This window comes from Prunus mume, linkage group LG5 (assembly GCF_029339155.1).
Source record: "Prunus mume cultivar Tortuosa linkage group LG5, ASM2933915v1, whole genome shotgun sequence".
In the NCBI taxonomy this organism is placed as follows: Eukaryota; Viridiplantae; Streptophyta; class Magnoliopsida; order Rosales; family Rosaceae; genus Prunus; species Prunus mume.
In genome coordinates, this window is record NC_142702.1 from 3,886,492 (window position 1) to 3,905,701 (window position 19,210).

Here is a 19,210-nt window from a genome sequence, read left to right on the forward strand (position 1 = left end):
AGACCATTTCATTATCAAAAAGAGTCAGAAAGAAGCAGCTGGAGCAAGGACATTAGGCCATCTCTAGCCATGGGCTATATCCCAAATATAGCCCTAAATTAATGCAAAACCCATCTCCAGCCATAGGACAAATAAAATTTTGGCCAATTTGGAGGGCCACATTTGGCTCTTTAGCCCTCCAATCGGGCCAAATGTAGCCCAGCTTTGGACTACATTTAGCCCTATGGCTGGAGATGGCCTTAGACTACCACTAGACTTGATTGAAAACTCAGTTATCGGTTTTCTACTTTTTTTTATTTTTTATTTTTTTATTTTAATGTAGGGCCATTAGAGTAGTGATGGTAGTGATCCAGAATGCAAATAATCATACACAGTAATTTCTGTAACTTTGTTGTCGGCAGGATAAAAATATTTACATTTGGTTAGTTTAGAATATCACTTTCTCATAAATATTGACATTTGGTTAGTCTTATGCTAGGTCCTTATTTCGAATGGTGGTATGTGGCACATCACATCACATAATTAACTGTTGTTGGAGACTATGGTATATACTCCGTATCCAGAAATGAGAGTGAGGGAGAGCCAATATGTGACCAACCTTATCAAAATTTATTGGTGAAAGTAATCATAATATGTGGCTGGACATAATCTGACAGAAGGACGCGGCCACTCCATTGATTCAAAACTCAATTATCAGCTTCTGCTGGTGGCAGCAGTTAAAGGAATCTTTTTAGATTTTTATCTTTGAACCAAAAGCAAATCAGAATTATGTATAAAAGCAAACCGGAATTATAAATATATATAAATTTATTTGAGTGATCTCTCAATAGAAGAAAACTGATATATATATATTATTTCTTTCTTCTTTTTTCACCTTATTGTCTCATTTGGTATTGTTTCTTATAAGAATTATTTTTACTCATTTTGTTCATATATAAGAAATTTGGTTATAAGCATAATTTTTTTGTCAAAAGCAGTAAAAGCGTTTTTAGCTTGTAGTCATTTAAGCTCTAACCGACCTTTAGTCGGTAATTCCAAGCTAATAAAAATCATTGATCGTCATGAAAATCTTGTTCTTAATCTTCAAATTAATCAAAATGATATAATAAAACAACGTTAATCTCAACGTTAATGATATAATAAATCTAATTATGCTTGTGAGCAACAAATGGAAGCAGAAAAGAAGTGGAGTCTTTTTTTCTTTTTTCTTTTGGTTTTGTTTGTTCTGTTCTATTTCGATCAAAGTGACTTTTCCGCTTGATACAATACAAGCAGAAAAGAAAAAAGAAAAATAGAACAGAACAAACAAAAACAAAAACGACCCAACCAAAAGTAGAGTGGAACAAAACTATAGGAAGACTCAAGCTCTGTTGTTATGCTTCTTCAGTCCAGATTTGTTGCTCACAAGCAGAATCAGATTTGAACTTCCATGTAAGTGCTTCTTGCAAGCATAATAATTATTTCAATCTTTTATATTTATGTTTTTATATGCCATACATACATTCATCAATGAGACTTACACATCCTAAGTAAAACTAATTTTTCACTTAATTTCTGCAGTTGTGCATCTTAATTTGCTCAGTCCGGATTTGAGGATCTCAAGCCAAATCAGATCTCAAATTTTCCATGTAAGTGCTTATTCTGAACTAGTATTTTTTTTTAAACGTAATTTATGCATTTTGATATTGTTGAAGAAAACTTCCTTACTTCTTTGGCTGCTTGTGTGTGTCTCTTCAGTCTTAATTATCAACGAGTATGGCAGTGGGAGAGATTTTTCTTGGGGCGTTCCTTCAGTTGCTGCTCGACAGGTTAACACCTCGCGAGATCCTCAACTACTTTGGTCTCCTAAAGGGCGTGGACAAAAAGCTGAAGAAATGGAGTGACAATTTGTCTGCAATCGTAGCGGTGCTGAATGATGCGGAGGAGAAGCAACTGACAGATCCTGGTGTGAAATTGTGGCTGGATGACCTCAGAGACTTGGCTTATGATGTAGAAGACGTGCTGGACAAATTTGCTACTAAAATATTGAAGCGCCAGATAGAGGGACGTGATCAAGCCAACACAAGTAAAAAGGTGCGGAGTTCATTCTTTAAACTGAAACTCAATTTCGTTATGAACTCTGAAATCAAGAAGATTACAGAGCGGTTGCAAGAGATCTCTGAACGGAAAGATAAGTTTGGTTTAAAGGGCACCGGGACGTCTAGTAAAGCATGGTCAAGGCCACCAACTTCGGGCGTGCTAGGTGGACTAACCATTGTTGGAAGAGATGGAGATAAAGCAAAAGTATTAGAAATGTTGTCGAGCGATGAGCATAGTAATGTCAGCTTTGATGTTGTTGCCATTGTTGGCATGCCTGGCCTTGGGAAGACAACACTTGCTCAATTTGCAATCAACCACAACAGTGATGTCATGAAGGAGTTCGAGCCGAAGGTGTGGGTGTCAGTGTCCGATGACTTCGACGTTGTAAGAGTGACGAAGGCAATTCTTGAATCAGTCACATCTCAACCCGTTAAAGTTGAGGAGTTCTGTAAAATGCAGCATGATTTGAATGAGCAGTTAAGAGGTAAAAAGTTTTTAATTGTTTTAGATGATATTTGGGACAAAAGTGACCGTGATTTATATGATCTGTGGACAAGACTTCAATCCCCTTTCAGTGTTGGAGCACAAGGAAGTAAGATAATTGTGACGACACGTGACCTAAATGTTGCAAAGATTATGGGAGCCACTGAAGTTCATAACTTGGAGTATATGTCAGATGATAATTGTTTGGAAATATTTGAGCAGCATGCATTTGTGAACATTAACAATGATAGACCACCAAATTTTGAGTTGCTTCAGAAAAAAATTGCTGAAAAATGCAGTGGATTGCCCTTAGCTGCAAGAACTCTTGGTGGGCTTTTACGTCAGAAAGAAATGAACGAATGGGAAGAAATATTGAACAACAAATTGTGGAATTTATTTGGTAAGAGTGACATTCCTTCGGTATTAAAGTTGAGCTATCACTATCTTCCTTCCAACTTGAAGAGGTGTTTTGCCTATTGCTCAATATTTCCAAATGACTGTGAATTCGGGGAGAAGCAATTGATCCTTCTATGGATGGCAGAGGGTTTGATTCAACAACCACCAGAAGCCAATAGACAAATGGAGGATTTAGGCCACGACTATTTTCAAGAGCTATTATGTAGGTCATTATTTCAAAAGGCAAGTGAAAACAATTCACGATATGTAATGCATGACCTTGTTACTGATTTGGCACAATGGGCAGCAGGAAATACTTGTTTTAGATTGGAGGACAAGAAAGTTGATGACTTGCAATCTGTATGCTTTCGTCATTCGTCTTTCATAATTGGTGACTATGATGGAGTTCAAAAGTTTGAGGCCTATCGCGAAGTTAAACGTTTGCGAACATTCCTGCCACTTTCACTATCAAATACTTACTGGTGGATTGGATTTCTGGCTTGTAAGGTAATTTATGATTTATTACCTCAGATGCAATACTTACGGGTACTTTCTTTGAATAGCTATGGAATAACTGAGCTGCCAGATTCAATTGGTAATTTGAAGTATCTGCGGTATCTTGATCTTTCTCACACAAGGATAACAAGTTTGCCTGAATCAACAACCACTCTTTACAACTTACAGACACTGATATTGGAAGATTGTCGTGATTTGAAGGCACTGCCTAGAAACATGAGGAATCTAGTGAATCTGCGTCATCTCACCAATTCAGGTGTATCTTCACTGAAACCAATGCCTCCGCAACTAGGTCGGTTGACAAATCTACAATCTTTGCCTAATTTTGTGGTGGGTAAAGGTAGTGATGAATCAGGGATAAGAGAGATAGGATCCCTATCCCATCTCCGAGGGACATTATCGCTCTCAAGGTTGGAGAATGTGATCGATGCTGAGGATGCACGGAAGGCCGACTTAAAATCCAAGGAGAGAGTAGATGAATTGGTGCTAGAATGGTCGAGTGCCACACAAGAAACGCAATTAGGCGTGCTTGACGGATTAGAACCTCATAGAATGCTTGAAAAACTCATCATCAGGGGTTATGCTGGATTAGAATTTTCAACATGGATTGGAGATCGTTTATTCTCCACTATGGTGCATGTACGCTTAGACAAGTGTAAAAATTGTCAAATCTTGCCACCACTTGGGCAACTGCCTTTGCTCAAAGAACTTTATATTACAGGAATGGCTGCAGTGGAAAGTGTCGGTCCTGAGTTTTATGGGGAGGGTAGCTTGCCTTTTCCAGTACTAGAGACTCTTGAGTTTGAGGATATGCAACACTGGAAGAAATGGGTTCCTTTTGTTGGGGATCAGGGAATTGGTGTTTTCTCTTGCTTGAAATGGCTTTCAATCAGAAATTGTCCTCAATTGGAGGGTAAGGTGCCCGAGAACCTTGATTCATTAGAAACACTTAGAATTATTAAATGCCAGGAATTGGTGATTTCAATTTCCAACTATAAACAAATTGGTCAATTACGGATAGATAGTTGCAAAGCGGTGGTGAAGACAAGTGGCGTTGAGTTTGAGTTATTAAATTCCTTGAGACTTTCAAATATTTCAGAGCTGAGGTTCCAAACAGGGGAATTCACCAAAGGATTAAGGAAGGTTGCTGATTTGGAGATTGGAGGATGCGAGGAGCTGACATCTTCACTGAAGAATGAGGATAGAGTATTGCAACACTTGATTTCTCTTGATCGTTTGGTTATTGAAGGCAACTCTTCCCTCCTTGAAAAGCTGGGAAAAGAAGCAGAGGAGTTGCTGCAATTGCAAATATTGACTTGCAAGCTTAAATATCTAAAATTATACAACTGTGCAAGTCTTCAAGGCCTTCAAATTGTTGGATGCTCAAATCTGGTTTCTTTTCCAGATGTGGGTCTACCTCCTTCCCTTGAAGTCATAAGCATTAAGGAGTGTGATTCGTTGCTGTATTTTGCAAAATACCAGATTCCCCCAAATCTAAGAAGAATAAAGATAGTGCGGTGTAAAAGTTTGAAATCATTAGTAGAGAAAGAGGAGGATAGTTCTTCGTCTTCCTCTTCTTCTCCTATTTCTCTTGAGCACTTGGAAATATCGGGATGTGAATCACTGACGTCGTTATCATTGAGAGCCCAGTTGTTTCCCAGGGCGCTTAAAAGACTTGACATATGGGGTTGTAAAGAGCTGCAGTTACTAACGTCCGATGGGTTAGCCCACGACAACACTAATTATTGTCTTGAATATATTAGGATCTGGTCTTGCCCAAATCTGAAATCCTTACCGGAGGGCCTATGTCACCTCACCAATCTTCAGACTTTAGAGATTAATAATTGTGGGAGTTTGGTTTCCATCTCGAGCCTGAGTGGTGAGGGTTTGCCTTTGCCAACAACAACAGCCGCCTCCAGCCTGAGAGAAATCTGCATCAGAAATTGCAACAAATTGGAGATGTTACCGGACATGCGCAATCTCAACTGTCTTCAGGAATTGAATATTGATTACGGTGAAGGTTTAAATTTTACTTCTTTTCCCCCCAACCTAACATCACTTGGAATCTTCGGAATCAAGAATTGTAAGCCGATGTGGGAGTTGTTGCACAGGCTCACCTCTCTTACAAAGTTGTGGGTCGATGGTGAAGACCCAAGTGTGGTGTCATTTCCACCCGACAGTTACAGGGAGATGGAGATGGAAATGCTGCTCCCCAAATCTCTCACTAATCTTTCAATTAGAGATTTCCCAAATCTGAAGAAACTGAGCAGCAAGGGCTTTCAATCCCTCACCTCTCTTCGATTTCTTCGACTCTACAATTGTCCAAAGCTGGCATATATTCCAGAGCATGGGTTGCCTATTTCACTGAGGCAACTTGAAATCATTCGTTGTCCTCTGCTAAAAGACAAATGCCAGCCTGGAAGTAAAGGACGATACCTGCCCAAAATATCCCACATCCCTCGCATAGATATAAGGGATTAGAAGACGGTTTGAAGATGATGAGAACCCACACCGACACATGGACATGGTCAACTCCGACTCTCACTCTCCCCAGGTAGTTCAAATTTCAAACATTATCAACACTTTCCCTGTACTCTTTATGGTGAGACTCCTTTTCTGGCATATTATTGCGAGTAGTTTATAATTTTTTAATGTCGAGAGCCGACTCTCACTCTCCCCAGGTAGTTCAATATCAGTGGGTGTCCTCTGCTAAAAGATAAATGCCAGCCTGGAAGTAAAGGACGATACCTGCCCAAAATATCCCACATCCCCCGCATAGATATAATGGATTAGAAGACGGTTTGAAGATGACGAGAACCCACACCCACACATGGACACGGTCAACTCCGACTCTCACTCTCCCCAGGTAGTTCAAATTTCAAACATTATCAACACTTTCCCTGTACTCTTTATGGTGAGACTCCTTTTCTGGCATATTATTGCGACTAGTTTCATTTCAAAAAAATGAGTAATTTACTTGCTGTTTCTGGTTCTTTCTTTATGCTATTGTACACTCTTAACTTCTTCAATCACTACAATCTTGATTTTCACTAAGGCATGACCATGACACATTGAAATATGATTTTCAATTGTTTCTCGTCCATAAGAATAAATACAGGGAGTGCATTTAAGCCAGATTAGAAATCTGAAATCCTTACCGGAGGGCCTATGCCACCTCACCAATATTCAGACTTTAAATATCTATGAATCAAGGGCTTTCAATTCCTCACTTCTCTTCAATCTCTTCGACTCCGGAATTGTCCAAAGCTGGCATCTATTCGAGTGGAGGGCTTGGCTCTTTCACTTTCACAATTTTTATATCTCTGGGTGTCCAAAGATATTTTGGGTCACATCTTCAGGTCTTATCTTTGGACGATACTGGCCCAAAATATCCCACATTCCTTCAAATTTCAAACATTATCAACCTTAATGGGTACCATGAAATAAGAATGTCTTAATATTTTTCAGATATTCTTGTTTTCTTCAATTTAGTTGGATTTTACAACAATGTATGTTTCCCAGGTGGGTCTTTTTCTTCTACAGTTGCTTCAAGAGAGAATCCCCCATGCTAAACGACAACGATTTATCGTGTACATGGTAAATCCATCTTTATTTCCCTTTATGATATATTTTAAATTCAGGAAACAGGAAGACTTAAAAAGGCTCTTCCTTAATAGGCACTTGCAAACATGCGATCAAAATTTGAATGGAGAACATTTGAAATATATATATATATATATATATATATATAGTAAAAGAAAGTACTTCATTTCTCACTTGGTTTGCCTTGTAATATTTTGTCATCTCTCTGCTCAGAAAACTTTTAGCCATATTTTTCTTTCTTTTGTTCGCTTGACTTCAATGTCTTTCCAAATTCTCTGTGATGTAGGACGAGATCTGGGTCAGTTATGGTGGGAAGAATGAGGATTTTGATGTGAATCACTGAATCACAATAGGAATTATAAACAATTACTTTTATTATAATTGATTTGTAATTATAGGAATACCGGTTTGACCGGGATTGTATTTATTTTCTTTTTACTTATTGTAATTACTTCCTAGATAGGCTTGTATTTGTATCACTATAAAGACTTATGAGAAGAATGGAAATATACTGAATTATTCATAACCCTAAATTCTATTTGAGTGATATATCATTGAGATTTTTGGGTTGCTTGATTAAGTTTGAAGCACAGAGGATTCTTTGCCAGAGTAATATTAATTTATTGTTTAATTTATATTTTTAAAATAAGTAGGATATTATTTTCTTGATATGATTTTAACTATAATTTTTATTATTTTATTGTTTGCTAAGTTTTAAGAATATTCTAGAACTAAGGCTTCCTGCATATCATTTCCTTTCTATTCGAACCCACTCACAATCAAGATTGAAATGAGTAAGTTCCATAACCCTCCGTTTGAATGAAGGAAATATCAATTTCTACTCTTCAATTCCCGAATTTGAGCTAAATCTCAAGTTATTTTCCTCTATCCAAACATAAGGTAAGAGAATTTATAGCCATTGATGTATTTATCTTAGTTCTACTTCTACTACAACCGTTCTACTTTAAACCATAAAATAGGCGATGTTTTATGCAAGGTCCTTATTTTGCTGGACATCTTGCATCTATATTTGTAATAATGGTGGTATGTGATGCTTCACATAAATAACTGTTGTTGGAGACTATATATGATGAAAGCTTCTCCATACCCAGAAAGGCTACAAATGGTTGTTGTTTTTTTCCCAGAAATTGTAATCAGTCACATTGACACCACCAAACGGCTACTAATATTACCTGCTTTTACTTATTTGTGTTATCCATACGTACTTTGGAGGAGATTTGGTGGACTAAAATGATATTAATTATGAGGAAATTCATGCACTTTGCTCTTAGGGCCTGTTTGAACTTCCATGAGATAAGAGTAAGGTAGAACCCAAATATGTGGTTGGACAAAAGCAAGTGTGTGTGTGAGTTTAAAAAAAACCATGTCAGGATCAAACATAATCAGACAGAAGGACGCAGCATGAGCTGGGGCTGGGCAATTAGAATAGACTAGACACACTATTGATTCAAAACTCAATTATCAGCTTCTACTTTTCTATGTAGTGTGCTAATTACATTCATACCCACTTGATTTAGAGTAAATCATTTATACCCACTGCATCACTAATTATAACCTATAAGATCGCACATTGAAAAGGAATCGATTGGGAAATTATAAAGAGAATGAATGATTTTGTGACTTGGTCAAAGTCAATATGAAAGTCAAAGGTCAAAGTCAAATGTCAAATGTCAAATGTCAAATGACACTTGACACGATCAACCAAGGATGACTGGGACCAACACTCGTTAGACAAGTGAGTGATTGAATTAGTCAAGTTACTAGAGTCATTAAATTGATTAGATTAATTTAATTATTCAATTAAAGCTATGAAACTTTAATTAAAGGTCTCATATGACTTGGAAATTCAAAAGGGATTTGACCATATAGACTTAAACACATATGTTACACATTGTAGGATTAATGTGTTGGACCAAGATAGCAAAATATGACACACAAAAGGGGGGTGTGGCTACACTAGGGTTTGGGGGCAATTTTGTCACTCTTGTGACATTTTTGATCCTGTAAGTGTGTAGCTATGAAATCCTATCATCCTAGGGTTTTCAAGTTGGTGAATTTGGAAGAGAGAAAACATCAAGCTCTCTCTCCCTAACCCCTTCAATCTATGACATCAAGTAAGGGTGCTAGCACCACTCTTCACTTGTTGTCTACTCATTCTCTCATCCCATTCAATCCTTGGTGAAGAGCTTTGGGGAGGTGCATATCTTTATACCTATTTGGAGAGCTACAAGATAAAGAATCAACATCAAAGGGAGAGCCAACAACAAAGGGACCATTCTCTCTACTTGAACACCATTTTTGGTTTCAAGATTCACTCAAGGGGTATGAACATCTTATCTTTCTCTCAAATAGGATTTAGAGAGTCTTTGGTGCACACTTTCATAGACTTATAAAGTTGGGACCAAATGAGACTTGCATGAATCCCTAGTTTATTTAATGCTTTTGCTCTTACTTTGATTTCATATTAAATATGGCTTGCTAGGTGATTTATACTCTCAAAGTTTGGTTGTAGAGTTTTTAGAAATCTCTACACAATATCATTCCCACAATATTCCCTTCGCGTACGGTCTTTGGCCAACACCCTCTCAGGTGTGGTCTATTTGCTCCTATTTATTTTACAGGGATCGAGAAAGAGAGAGAGAAGGAAGATCGAAGGCCGAGGAATCAACCTGCAAATATTCCCCGTGTGGAATTTTACTCAAACAAAGACGATATGAATTTTTTTTTTCCTGATATAGATTCATCAATATCAATTAGTCCTTTCACATCAAATTAATGTAACTCCTAACTAACCTTTTAAACTCTAAAACTAATCATGATCCGATATCGTGTTGATAAAGAATCTTCTTCACTTATGCAGCACCTTGATACTCTTTTTCTAGATGGGTGAGAAATTGTTTGAGTTTTTCTTGACTGCAAGGGAAAGGACCTCTATTTGTATGCATCACTCAAGTGCCTTGCACATCAAGAATCACACGAGTGTTCAGTTTGCATTAGATTATGTTGTTTCAATCCATATAGAATAAGGAATTCTATCAGCTCTTGTGTTTCAATTAGAATAGCTTTGTACAAGAAATAATCCAATAAGCTTGAGCTTTTACTTCTTGATCAGGCAAGCTTCTAGAGTCCACGTATGATTTGAAGACCACACTTTGTGGATTAAGACAATGAATTGTCTTACATTTAAGAGTTATGGACAAACATATGTTGAGCTCTATTTTCAGATGATTTGGCAAGATATATTTGGTCGATTCTTGCCAGAAATTTTGAGGTGCCAAAACGATGCGTAACAAATTGGAGTTACAATACTGTTTAGCCATCCCTCACCAAACTTGTTTTTGTTTTTCCTATAAAAACAAACTCTGTTTTGCTTTTGTTTTAAATTTTCAATCATGCCAATTCTATAAGCATCAAAGCAATCCATGATTTCATGAACTTTTTGTGTATTTCCTCAGCTGTAGCCAGGAGAGTTCGTGGCAGTACTTCTGAAAAGTAGGATATATGTTTACTGCATTGCAACTAATTTTTAATTAAAATTTGAAATTGAATAAAAAGAAAGAGAGAAACTAACTAAGATTGAAGAAGCCACTGAAGAGAAATTGATAGAATTTCGGAAGAGGAGAGCTACTTCTTCTAAGCTCACGAAGTTCAATTTATGGAGTTATGGGTGACTAGAAAAGAAAAATAAGTGATGGTTCAGACGTGGGCTTTATTTCTACATGGAGATGTGGGCTTAATTCTACACAGAGTGGTGGGCTATTATTTAATTTACCTACGTTGGGCTTGTACCACTAAGCCTATTCTCCAAAGTTAGCACAGGGCTGAAGCCCTTATGTAAATCTGCCCTTGGCTACAATACTCCTCCATCAAGATTAATTTGTGATCTCAATCTAATAATTGTGACTGACTTACTAAGTACGGTTTAGAACAAGCACTTAGAGCATCTCCAGCAGCCTATTGAAAGGCTTTGGGATACTAAAATAGGTGAGCCACATTAGCAAAACCTTCTCCAACATTGTCAAACCCAATCACCAAATCTGGGACGACTCCTTCACTCCAATGCATTTATTAAGCTTTGGAACAACATGAGCTGTCTTGGAATGGTAATAGACTACATGGGGCTGAGTGAAAAATAATGAATTATTATTTAAATATTGATTTGGTATTATTAAACCGAATTAAACAATAATGTTTGATTAAAAACAAGAAGAAAAGTCAAACATTGAATTAATTTAATTGAAGAGGTTGATAGGGTACAACACAGTAGAGTAGCAAACTTTACTCTTCAAATTGCTACGTACGTTAACAAACCACAATTTAAAGGGTTTAGTTTGAAGAGACTATTAGAGATGTTCTTACTAAGTTCCTCAATATTCTATTCGAATCCTCTTTCTCTAATATCGATGTGTAGAAGAAAGACAAAAAAAATTACCACATTTTTATTGGAAAAGAAATACGAAGAAGTACCCCAACTATAATTTTCTTAAACGAAATTAGCTAAAATTGATTGAACAATGCGTGCCAGAAGCTCGTTTTGACTGAATCTATTTGACAAACCGTCCAAGCAAAATGCCAAAAGTAGGTTTATTGAGGGAAGGAATCCCTAACCACCCATCCTATACTATACGTCATATGAATATTGTCCATATTCCTTCTATATTCACTATGATAGCGAAAGACGCACTACAAGGCACATACCACTCCTTGCATGCCGACATTCACGTATCAATCATTGCACCACAACCTCATCCCCTGTTATCATTTCACCTCTTGTCTTCTGTCAATTTTATTCTTCCAAGAAAAAGTACAAGGGAAAAAGAAAGGAAAAAAAATTGGCTTTTTCTCATCATTTTCAGTTAACAATTTTGTATGATTAATTTGGGATATTCAATAAATAAATAAAATAGCATGTTTACTTACAAGTAATAAAAATTATAAGAAAATGAATTATTTTCATTCATGACTTTTCATGCATTTACTTATGCATGCGAGTTTCACTTAAAAATCCTTAATCAAATATTCAAAGCAATGGAAATCAGATCCCTCCTAGTTGATTGATTCTTATTCCTTATTTATCCTATTCGGTTTCTTTTTATTCTGATTACTTATAAGTAAACATGTCATTGGTCTTTCTAAAAACATTAAATGGGAGCCACCACCTCCAACTTTAAAGTTAGTTTTGATGGCCAACGTGGTCTAGCTTAGTAGAAAAGGGGCTTGAGCATGGTCACATATTGAATCCCCATGACATCTTGGTAGGGTCGGCTCTGAGATTTTAGGGGTCCTATACAAAATTAGTAATATAACCTCCTAGAACAAAGTCTTGAACAAAAATATATAAAAAGAATTGGGGCTTATATTTTGAGAACAAATTTAAAATTACTCATCAATATCTATATTTTTTATTATAAATATTATAAAGGATTATCAAACAAATAATTCAAGAAGGAACATAAAATCAAGGATCAACTTAAAAGAAGCAAGGACATAATTTCCTTTTGGATATGGATATACCACATATTGACTCGGGTATGGTATATCTTATTAAAAACCGAGGATTGGGGCGGGTATGAGAGGCACTTCTCCGACGGGGATGGGGACGGGGATTCCCTAAAAAGCCTAAACCGGGGATTGGGGCGGGACGGGGACGGGGATGGTATTGCCATACCCGGCCACTAACCGGCCTATTGCCATCCCTAGTGAGAACCCCATTTTGTAGTTTAGAATACCGTTTATATTAAAAATAAAATATAAAAAAATAAAAAAGTTTTGATGGTTCAGTAATCTTCAACTAGTTTTGTTATTCGCAATAATGATGGAACGATAAAGGTAGTATGAACAATATTCCAATTGGTTTCTCTTCAGATTTTAATGCTGGGGATGGTTCTGAAACATGCCAAAAGATTTGAATTTTCTTGTCTTATTACTGAAGGCGATTCTCAAGTCCTACTTGGTTGGAGTGTTACAAGACTAGCAATTTTCCCCATGGAGAATTTTTTTTATTTTCTCAAACATTATGAGGCTTATATATAGCTCGAGTTTGGTCCGATTGGTCATGTCTATGGAGAGGCAAATCTTGTTGTAGATGAAGTTGCTAAGAAAGGGTATAATAGAGATAATATTTGCATTTGATATTGTAATTTTCTTAAAATTATGGCCTTAAAATCATTGTACCCAAGAAAGAATTTATGAATTCGATGGGGATCCTTGTATCATAAAAAAAATGATAATTAAGATTCTTAATAATACAATATAAGAAATGTTAATTCTTTGGCAATGCCATGCTTGATGTCTAAGTTTTTTTTTTTTTTTGAGATCCTCCTCTCACCTATCAAAATTTCACATTGTAACTTGTGACAAATATGACAAATCAAATGAAACTAGACGTTGTAAAGGGCCCACTAGTGTAATAGTTTGGAGCAATTGCGCTTCCAATCAAGTACAGAGTTAGTCTTAGAATCAGTATAGTGTATGTGAATTTAGTATATTATTATCGTTCTCAATAAAAAAGATCCTAAAGAAAAATATTAAAATGTGTCTGGAAAGTTTAAGTGCGGCTCACACTTGTTGTTTTGGATGATATAATGAATGCTTGTGGAAAGTTTAGTTCTTAGAATCTGTTACACATGATACAAAATTCCTTTGCCTTTTGCCTTTTGGCCGCAGATTCTTTCACGCGGGGAAATTTTAGGACAAAAAGAAGGCATTGACTTTTACAACTTTTGATCTACAACTACTTGTGGTCACTTTGCATATTCTCTCTTAACTTAACCATTGCTGAGAACAGTGTTATCTCCCTTATTAGTAAGTTGTTATTATAACCATTGGGATATGTTCTAAAAGTTAGTACTTTACCATAAAAAAAAAACAAAATAAAAATAACAGGAGCAAGAAATGAAGCTAGAGAAATTTCAAGTCCCACGGAGAAGGAATTAACTTGTTGTTCTGGTCATTTCATCATCTTGAAGTGGACAAATTTTCAGGAGCCATGCAAATCATGACCAAAAATATGTTACAAAAAATTTTGTGAAGAAGGCGGATTTCCTTAGAAGCCGGCCCTGCACTAGCTAAGGCTTGTTTCGTTTGTCGGGTTGGATCATTTCATTTTAAATAAATTAAAATGCATGTGTTAGTAAATGACCAAAGCACTCCCTAAACACAACTCACATGGCATAACATGACTGGTGACTGAGAACATACAAACTCTTCACAACCATCTGGTCCCTCTATCGTCATATAAAACTGAGTGACCTCCCATAGCCTTTCGTGGAGATTTCTTAGAACAATCATTCCTTCTTTGCATCCAAACCCAAAAATCCAAGGCCTCTGATCTCCGTAATTCATATATCTCTTTTTCTCTCCTAAATTCATATGACTGTCAAAATGCAAAACAAGCCTTGTTTACTTCTTTTCTTAGTTCTCATTCTTTCTTGCTTGATAGCTCAAATCCTTGGGAACAAGCAATCACAAGCACTTGCTCAGCTTTACAAATCCAAGTTGAAGGAAGGTGCGGGCATCGACACGAGCCAATTAGAGGCAATTCTTCATGCCAATGGAGCCAAAATTCATCCTCAGGAGGGGTTGAAGGAGAAGGACAGGATTGATAGCTTGCCTGGACAACCCCATGTGAATTTCTCTCAGTATGGTGGGTATGTCACAGTGGATAAAGAAGCAGGTCGTGCACTCTTTTACTATTTTGTTGAAGCGGAGAAGGCTAAGGATTCCTCACGTCTTCTTCTATGGCTCAATGGAGGTAAATTACTTTCCTACTCTTGCAATGTAGTCAGCGTCACCAGCTCAATGATGCTGGTATAATTTGTCATTGCTAGGAAAATTCTGTGTGGTTGATTGTGATCTCCTCTTTGTCCGTGCATACATTCTTTCCTTTAATTCTATTGTTTTTAGTTTTTTGGGTATTTAAAGGGATGAAAATATATCCCATTAAACCACCAAGAATGGCCCATTATTTTGTCCGCCATTTCGGTACGTAAGGCTCTGGGTTCGGTTGGGTTTGCTCCCCAGTTCGAGTCCAGGCAGTTGCAACACCTGGTGGCCAGCGGCAGGCTCAGTTCCGAGAGTAGGAATTAGTCGAGGTGCTCATAAGCAGGCCCAGACACCTCATGGTATTTACCAAAAAAACATATATATATATATATATCCCATTAAAATGCCAACAAAATAAATGAAAATTTCACGATTCTAGTTTGGTATACTAGCCACTCTAACCACTCTTTGTAGTGTACCACACCTTTGCATGATGGTTGCTAGTTTTCTTTGGCTGGAGGTGACTATCAAAAGAATATTGTACGCCCAATACTGTATTCATCAATTATTGATAGTACCGAAAATAATAGTTCTTATTAACCAAAGGGTTAATAATCTATAGTTCTTATTCATCAATTGTGTCAATTATTATATAATGACTTTGGTCAGGCAACCACCGCATTGTGTTCATGGATCACTGTCAATCGTAATTTACGCTAGAATTTGCATCCATCAATCGCTGACAATGATTCATGCACGACGGACAAACTGCCCTCCTTCGTATTCTCTTTAACAATAATTAATTATCATTACTCATTATTTTAAATTTGTTATTGTTAGAAACATTTCAACTTTCATTCACATTCCCCAGGTGGCTTACTGCCGCCCTTTTTAATTTGCGGAATGGCTGGGATAACAAATCCCAGAATTCACTCCTGTGGAGGATATCCCGGCGCTCAAGCTGTAGCTGTATATTTTTCAGTAGGGAAATATACAAAAATTTAAAATTCAACGTTGAGAAAGGTCTTGGTCGATAACATGCAGCTCAATTATTTATCATTAATATAATGAATCTACTTTTTTTGGTAGAGAGAGAGAGAGAGAGAGAGAGAGACTGTGAAGACTATAACTTCCTCTTGCATTAAGCTCTGTGAATTGGATCCAGTGACATTATCTATTAGTTTGATGGCAATTTAATAATTATATGACCTGTATGTCTATAATTTAAGCGTTGCAATGACTTAATGTCTTCACAGGACCTGGATGTTCTTCTCTTGGCTATGGAGCAATGCTAGAGCTTGGACCGTTCCGAATCCACAGCGATGGAAAAACACTTTACAGAAACAGATTTTCATGGAACCATGGTAAATCTAACACAGTTAAAAGGGACTAAAGTATGATTTTCGAAGCTTAAAGAAATTGATCCTTTTTTTTTTTTTCAGCTGCTAATGTTTTGTTCCTTGAGTCCCCTGCCGGGGTTGGATTTTCTTACTCAAATAAAACATCTGATTATGATGCCAGCGGGGATAGAATAACAGCTGCAGATAATTATGTGTTTTTGGTGAATTGGTTGGAGAGATTTCCAGAATACAAGGACAGAGAGTTTTATATTTCTGGTGAAAGCTATGCAGGGCATTATGTACCTCAACTTGCACATACTATTCTTTACCATAATAAGAGGGCTAACAAGACAATTATCAACCTCAAGGGCATAATGGTAACTCTCTCTCTCTCTCTCTCTCTCTCTCTCTCTCTCTCTATTGTGAAGTAAAAATCTATTGAATAATAATTGGAATTTAGACACTATTTGGAACTATATTCTTGGATTCTTGGTAGTTAGTGAAAGTTGTAATTGTAAAGGTCTTGGGAAAATGCTTGCATTGGTCCCTCTAGCAAGTGGCCAAATGCCCACATTTGGTGGAGCAAAATACTTTCCTATTTGTCATCATATATCTCTTTTACTCTTAGTTTCTCATAATTCATGGTCTAGTCATCATCATTTCTGTTTTTGATTCCTGTGGCTGCATATGTGTGGGCTGGCCCTTTGGTTCCTTTGGTTCGGGCCATGTGATCATGCCCATTGCCTACCTTTTGTTGGTATAAAATTTGCTTATTGTATTTTGTAATGCAAGCATCAAGTGGAATATGGCTGAGTATAAATCCGTAAATTGGGTAAAGAAACAAAAAAGTTCTACATATTGGGAGGTGTGTGTCGGGCTCGTACAATATTGGGTAAGAAATCCACTATTGTTAGGTCTCTAGTTTGGTTCTCGAAATGAAACTCTCATGTCTAATCTCAGAATATGAGAATGGAATATGTTCATTTGTCGATTTTAGGAACGCTAAAAAATGAGGGTCATTATTTAATGTCATTTTCTTTTATTTCCATGTTTGGTTTGTGTAGTATTAATTTTTTTGGCCTTTTTTTTTTTTTTTTTTTACTTCTAATTGTCACCCTTCTTGGGTAAGTAAAAATTTATTTGGCGCATGATGCAGATTGGAAATGCAGTGATTAACGATGAAACTGATTCAAGAGGAATGTACGACTACTTAGCAAGCCACGCCCTCATTTCGGATCAAACTGCAAACAAAATCAATAAATATTGTGATTTTTCACCCAATGCCACAAAGCAGCCTAAGGAGTGCACTGATGCCGCTGATGCTGCCGCTAAGGATACCTATTACATTGACATTTACAACATCTATGCCTCCTCATGCGTTTCCTCCAACGTCACTGCAAAACCCAAAAAGGCTTCAGTGAGTTAAAAACAACGCCCTTAATTATATTACATGTAGATATTTAACATTTGCTGTTTTCAAAACATTTTGTTGTGTTGAACTGCCGAGCTGCAGATATTCGAATTCGACCCGTGCAGCGAGTACTATGCTTATGCTTATTTTAACCGGCCAGACGTTCAACAAGCTCTCCATGCCAATGTCACTAAACTCACACATGACTGGGAACCATGCAGTGATGTTATCGCAAACTGGGCCGATGGTGCATCGACCGTACTGCCCCTTTTAAAAGAGTTCCTGGCTAATGATGTTCGAGTGTGGATTTTTAGGTGAAATTTTGATACTCTTCTTCTTCATCATCATATTAAACTTGCAATTTGCTTTTCTGGAGTTTCAGTATTTGAAATCTAAAGCTAATACCAGCTCATTCTTATGGAAATAATGAGTGCAGTGGAGACATAGATGCAAGGGTACCAGTCACTTCAACAAAATATTCTATTGAAAAGCTGAATCTTCCAATAAAGACTGAATGGCATGCTTGGTTTCTTGGTGGAGAGGTAGCTTCTCATTTCTCCATCTTTTTATTGTCTTTGGATTTTCAAAACCACTGGCGTTAATTATTTTGGATGTTTTATTTATTTATATATTTGTCTTGTGCAACAGGTTGGTGGTTACACACAAGTGTATGAAGGAGAGCTAACATTTGCTACAGTGAGAGGGGCAGGGCATCAAGTGCCAAGCTATCAGCCTGCAAGAGGACTTTCCCTCATCAAGCACTTCCTTGATGGCACACCACTCCCTGATACTACAAGATATACCTAATTTCTTTAAATATTTACAGCTATCAGAATTTCATTACCTTGTTATTAATTTTTTAGTCCACACAAGGTCGCTTGATTTCTCGCTCTTCTAGTTGTAATTTATTTTCATTGATTAATAAAAGTTCATAACAATTGCCTTTTCAATTGAACCCCTACCCGCCTAAAGATAGTCTTGTAAGCTGTATAGTTAGTCCAAAATGCCCAAACTATCTATAAGTGGCGGAGTCAGAAATTGATGTTAGAGGGCTTGCGAAATATAAAATTTGAAAGGAATGGGAGCATAAACGCTACAAAGTTCTAGTGGAGCTTCTACGCATTATTTTTCTAAACTTGTTAGTACGAAAATTGTATTAGCATTTCCTAAACTCTAGCATAGGTTGAAAATTAGTATGTGAGGAATTGTTACTGGATGTTTTGGCACAACTCATTTAATCCCATACTTCCAAGGCATGACTTGACCGATATGAGAAACTTGACAACATGTAAATCATGACATAATCATGCATTCACAATAGGATTTATAGTTGAAGTTATTTTCATTGTCATTGTGATTAATTTAAGTTAAAATATTAGTGGTTCCTACAGTGACGTCCACCATGCTCATCTCCTAATTAACTTATTTTAGGAGATAATTGTTTCTTTATAAAAATGGATGTTTGGTGTCCTCACTAAGAGTCCATATTGAATCACAATTCATATTCATCATTAGATAGTATTTTATTTTATGTTTGGCGTCTTAATAAACACACCATATTGTATCAGGTTTTGTAAGGATCGTTGAATAAGGTTGA

General features: G+C 36.8%; 2 protein-coding genes across 3 annotated transcripts; both read left to right on the forward strand.

Annotated features, from left to right (window-relative positions):
• The first annotated feature begins 1,010 nt into the window (after positions 1 to 1,010).
• LOC103330732 (putative disease resistance RPP13-like protein 1) lies at positions 1,011 to 7,603 on the forward strand. 2 transcript variants are annotated; one of them, XM_089051930.1, is made up of 6 exons: positions 1,011 to 1,431; positions 1,561 to 1,628; positions 1,738 to 6,028; positions 6,156 to 6,388; positions 6,997 to 7,071; positions 7,364 to 7,603. In XM_089051930.1, exon 3 carries the CDS (start codon positions 1,756 to 1,758, stop codon positions 5,953 to 5,955), a length of 4,200 nt encoding a protein of 1,399 aa, XP_088908056.1. In that variant the 5' UTR covers positions 1,011 to 1,431; positions 1,561 to 1,628; positions 1,738 to 1,755; the 3' UTR covers positions 5,956 to 6,028; positions 6,156 to 6,388; positions 6,997 to 7,071; positions 7,364 to 7,603. The 2 variants fall into 2 exon arrangements, with proteins under 2 accessions (XP_088908056.1, XP_088908057.1); XM_089051931.1 differs by lacking the exons at positions 6,156 to 6,388; positions 7,364 to 7,603.
• A 6,637-nt stretch (positions 7,604 to 14,240) lies between these two features.
• On the forward strand, positions 14,241 to 18,563 carry LOC103330716 (serine carboxypeptidase-like 40). Its single transcript, XM_008233324.2, has 7 exons — positions 14,241 to 14,851; positions 16,119 to 16,226; positions 16,305 to 16,579; positions 17,359 to 17,619; positions 17,716 to 17,927; positions 18,050 to 18,155; positions 18,262 to 18,563. Exons 1-7 carry the CDS (start codon positions 14,470 to 14,472, stop codon positions 18,418 to 18,420), a joined length of 1,503 nt encoding a protein of 500 aa, XP_008231546.2. The 5' UTR covers positions 14,241 to 14,469; the 3' UTR covers positions 18,421 to 18,563.
• Positions 18,564 to 19,210: the final 647 nt, after the last annotated feature.